The following is a 5,472-nucleotide window of genomic DNA, read 5'->3' as shown; positions in this document are numbered from 1 at the left end:
ACGCACTCAAGAACCCCAATATATCGAATATTGGGGGTACCCTTATATGGGGGCTACTCGAACAAATGGACCTATATTCATAATTTTTTGTGGATAAATTTGGTCCTATTAAGAACTAAAAATACTAAATTACAGCCAAATCGACGTAAAAATACGATCAAAACCCCCAAAAAATGGACCTATACTCAGAATAGGTACCCTTATATGGAAGCTTTGTCTAAACGTGGACCGATATATCCCATCTTCGAACTTGACCTGCCTGCAGACAAAAACAACCCTATGCCAAATTTCAAACACTGTCAAGAACCCCAAACTACCGAAAATTTGGGGGTAACCTTATATGGGAGCTTTGCCTAAACGTGGACCGATATATCCCATCTTCGCACTTGACCTGCCTGCAGACAAAAGACAACCATATGCCAAATTTCAGCACCCTTATATGGGGGCTACCCGAAAAAATGGACCTATATTCATATTTTTTGTGTAGAAATTTGGTACCTATTAATAACTCAAAATAACAAATTACAGCCAATTCGATGAAAAATACGATCAAAACCCCAAAAATACTGAATGTTAGGAGGTACTCATAATTTTTTATGGATATAGCGTGATTACAATAGACGGACGGACGGACATGGCTAGATCGTCTTAGAATTTTACCCTAATCAAGAATATATATACTTTATAGGGTCGGAAATTAGTATTTCGATGAGTTACAAACGGAATGACAAAATTAATATACCCTCCATACTATGGCGGAGGGTATAAAATGGGGTTATATGGGGACTACGCCTAAAAGGGGTTGACTATTACAAAATTTCAGGGATTTCGGTTGAAAAACGCGCTCAAGAACCTAAAAATGCCGAAATTTGGGTACCTTTATATGGGGGATACCAGAAAAATGGACTTATATTTATAAATTTTAGTGGAAATATTTGTTACCATATACGACTACAAAATACCAAATTGCAGCGAATTCGGTTGAAAAACGCGCTCAAGAACCCCAAACTACCGAATATTGGGGGTACCCTTATATGGGAGCTACCCGAAAAAATGGACCTATATTGATAATTTTTGTGGAGAAATTTGGTCCTATTAAGTAGAGTGTTTATCTTCCTTGAAACTAATTGATTTTAAACTAATAAAACTGTCAAATTAATGTAAACAAACTTATAATTTATGGGGGTTTTTTTGTCTATCCGTCCGTGTGTGTGAACACGTGCATTTTGTTGTTAGTGTAATCCTTTGTGTGTGTGTGTCCGTCCGCCTTATTTTTATGAACACGTGCATTTATGTATTAATCCCTTCTCCGTCCCCACCACCTGCACCTAATGTAAAATACCTAAACAAAAACTGTGTAACGTGGATTTTGGTTCGAAGGAATAAAAAATTGTCAAAATGTTTATAAAGATTTTCCGTCTGTCCCTGTTTGTGTGCACATGATTATTTCATAATAATGTGAAATACATTTATCCTTTCCTCTACCTAACGCATGAAATATTGTGTAACGTAAATTTTGGTTTTCCGATTTTCCGTCTGTCCGTGTTTGGGAATGCACATGGGTATTTCATAATATTGTGAAATGCATATGTTGATCGATATGTGTGGGCGATCACAAATGTGTATGGGTATCAATCTATGACCCCACATTTAAACTCATCCTTGTATACCTACATGCAGGCGGCAAGTCACCCTTTCTTCAGAGATGTTGTGGTGGTGTACTGTCACCATTTTACACTTGAGAGCAATAAAAAAACGGATCTTGTACAATTGCGTTTGTCTGCATTCATGTTCACTTGAGAGCAATAAAAAAGGGATCTTCTGCATTCATGTTTATTTTTGGTTATAACAACAAATGTTTGCAAACCAAAGATAATGTGTGTGTGTGTGTGTGTGCGATCCTAAATGTATCCTACATTAGGAATCATATGTGGGTTCGTTCATTCAAATACCACTGCTAGTACATTGTCACCCTTTTTACACTTGAAAGAAATTAAGCGGTCATATGAAAACAGTGGTAATTGGTTTGTGTGTGGGCGCTCGCCAATGTACCCTACATTCAGACTCATATGTATATCCAATGTCCCTACACTTGAAGGCGATAAAACAGATATGTAGTCATGTTTATTTGTAATCATATTGTCGCCCAAGGAAATGTGTTTTGAGATGCCTATGGAGTTTATAAATTGAAATATGTATGCTGGATTAGCAGACACATTTGATGAATAAGACAATTGTTTATGTTTAAATTTGTATGCACTGCAGTATGTTGGCTAGCAGACACACTTGTTGCATTCAAGCAAAAAAACACTTTATTTTTTTAGATATACTAGAATATGATTTGAGGAGAAATGTTTCTTTAACAAGATAATGTCAAACATAGGTTTAATTCTGCTGCTAAAGTAATAAGTTTCTCACTTTCAATTGAGAGTTCGTTTCAAAACCACATACACCCCAATAAAACTACTACAACATTTTTAAAGTCATTTTTTCTAAAACATTATAAAGTGTGCAAAAAAAGTTTATATAAAAGTTATCTTTAAAGTGGATAAAGTTATTTTATTCTAATCAAATAAAAATTTAAAGCCACATATATTTAAAACGAGAATTAATTTTTGAAAGATAAAAAAGTGATATTTCACGGACAATTACACGCAAAGTGAACTTATTTCTGTGAATATTAATTTTTATCGTCAAAGTTTAAAATGGAAAGATATCAATGCAATTTCTGTTCGAAAACATGCAGCTCTGCTGTTACTTTTAAGAAGCATTTGCTATTGCATAAAATTTGTGCAGTATGCAACAAAATGTTTTTACACAACAAAGCACTGAAATTGCATTATGAGGTCTATCATCCATATCATCTCAAAGGACTACAGAAAACAAATCAGCAACATGCAAATCCTCAACATGCAACAATATTGAATGATCAACAACAACATCAAGCTTATTTTCAACAGCCAACAGGAACATGGCAACAATCTCAAGAAATATGGCAGCAACAAGCACATTTTCAACACCCTACAGGAACATGGCAACAACCCCAAGGATTATGGCAGCAAAGCAATCAACACCAACAGCAAGCATACCTTCAGCAACATCAAAATTATACTCATGCAGATATAGGACAAAACCCACAAAGCTTTAATCAACATCATCTCCAACGACAAATTCAACAGAAAGATGATGAATCAAATAAAAAAAATAACATGAAATTAGTAAGAAGTGGATACAACAACCGAATTCAAACCTTCGAATACAAAATCAAGGAAGAAACTTTAGAGGTTGACGTTATATTTCAGGATGCAAAACATACAATTATTAGCCAGCTTGAAGATGCATTAAATCGCCACAAGTTAATAAAATTTCAATTGGAGCTATGTGGAGAATATGTTAAACAATCAAATGAAAACTTAATAGTAAAAAAAATATATCATAATACCAAAGTTACACAGCTTGATAGAGCTACCAACATAGATCCTATATTGAATGACCATTTCGAGTATATTAAAACGAAGATGTCTGAGTTTCAAGAACGGGATTCTGGTTGGGCACTTCTAAAGATTTTTAGTTTGAAAATCAATATTTACAAACATTCGCCTATAAGAGGTTCTCAATATATACCAACCCCAAAAGTAATAAAAAATAAAAGAGCATGTATCAATATTTATAACCAAGACATATATTGCTTTAAATGGTGTATGATTGCTGCATTGGAAACTCCGCACCCTAAAAACCCTTCACAAACATGTTCATATGCAATAGAAAATATTAACTCATCATTTATAGTATTACAAAATGGAATAACACTGAATTTTGAAGGAATAGAATTTCCGATGGAGCTGAAGTACATAAAAGTGTTTGAAGAAAAAAATCCAAACATTAGCATCAATGTGTTTGGATTCGATTATTCTTCACATTCCATAGTTGGACCATATTTCATCACGAAACATGTAAGAGATACGCATGTGAATTTGTTGTTGCTGGAAAATGATGACAAAGCTCATTACATTTGGATAAAATATTTATCTAGGTAAATTGTGATTTTATTACAAAAAATCAATTATTATGCACTATTTATGTATTTATTTCTTTATTATTATTTTAGGTTAGTGCATAGCCATTTGACAAGAGACCATAGGCGTCTACATATTTGCAACCAGTGTTTGTATTATACAAACAAGATAGAAATGATGGAAAGACACAAGGAGCTATGCAGTAAAGTTGTAACAAAAATGCCAGAAGAAGGTAAAAGCACGTTATCTTTTAAAAACTATAAGAAGCAAATGAATGTCCTTATTCCACAATTTTTCTGGATACGATTGCCATCTTTTTATAAAAGAACTAATTAAATATATCCCTAGTAAGAAAACTAATATAATTCCACAAAATAAAGAATTATATATTTCATTATCACATATTGTTGATATGGATAATGGTATGGAATTTGAATATAGGTTTTTAGATTCCTTTAAATTTATGGCGGCAAGTTTGGAAACGTTAGCCAACAATTTGGAAGATGTAGATTTGAAATCAGTTAGGGCACATTTTCCCAATGATAGCCAATTTAATTTAATGAGGCGAAAAGGAATATTTTGCTATGAATATTTGGACTCCTTTGAAAAACTAAATGATACAGTTCTTCCATCCATTGACGATTTCCACAGCACTTTATATAATTCCAGTTGTACTTTTGGTGATTATGAACATGCAAAACGTGTGTGGGAGACGTTTAACTGTCAATCATTAAAAGACTATATGGAGTTATATTTGAAGACAGATGTGCTCCTATTAACAGATGTATTTGAGAATTTTCGAAATTCCTGTAAAAGAGTTCATAAACTTGATCCCTGTCAGTACTATACTGCACCAGGTTTGTCTTTTGATGCAATGTTACGTTTTACGAAAATAACACTTGATCTTCTAAGAGATTTGAACATGTTCAATGTTATCAAAAAAGGTATCAGGGGTGGTCTAGTTCAATGTACCAAAAGATTTGCAAAAGCAAATAACAAGTACATGAAAGACTACAATCCAAATTTGCCATCACATTATTTATTATATTTGGATGCCAATAATTTGTATGGTTGGGGGATGAAGCAGTATCTTCCAGAAGGAGATTTTAAATGGTTGCAACCTGAGGAGGCGATAATAGATGTTGAGGAAATTCTTAAATTCATTCATAATTCTACCATTGGATACATATATGTTGTAGACCTTGAGTATCCGGAAGAATTGCATGATCTACACAATGATTTACCCTTTTGTGCAGAAAATAAAAAGGTTGGGGATTCAAAATATGAGAAGCTTATTGCTGATTTTAGTCCAAAGAAAAACTATGCAATACATTATATGAATTTAAAACAATGTTTAGAAAATGGGCTAAAATTAACAAAAGTTCATTTTGTAATTTCGTTTCGTCAATCTCCATGGTTAGCACCATATATAGATAAAAATACAGCCGAACGACAA

General features: G+C 33.3%; 1 protein-coding gene across 1 annotated transcript; it reads left to right on the top strand.

Annotated features, from left to right (window-relative positions):
* Positions 1-2,807: 2,807 nt before the first annotated feature.
* LOC133327258 (drebrin-like protein) lies at positions 2,808-3,218 on the top strand (the record flags this gene model as incomplete). Its single annotated transcript, XM_061535818.1, has 1 exon — positions 2,808-3,218. A coding segment is annotated over exon 1 (411 nt), but the record flags the coding sequence as incomplete, so codon positions are not given.
* Between the last annotated feature and the right edge of the window lie 2,254 nt (positions 3,219-5,472).

The sequence above is a fragment of the Musca vetustissima genome, unplaced genomic scaffold (genome assembly GCF_032173495.1).
Source record: "Musca vetustissima isolate MV318-11 ecotype Yass unplaced genomic scaffold, APGP_CSIRO_Mvet_v1 utg111180, whole genome shotgun sequence".
Lineage (NCBI taxonomy): Eukaryota > Metazoa > Arthropoda > Insecta > Diptera > Muscidae > Musca > Musca vetustissima.
This window is presented reverse-complemented; position numbering and strand designations above follow the sequence as displayed.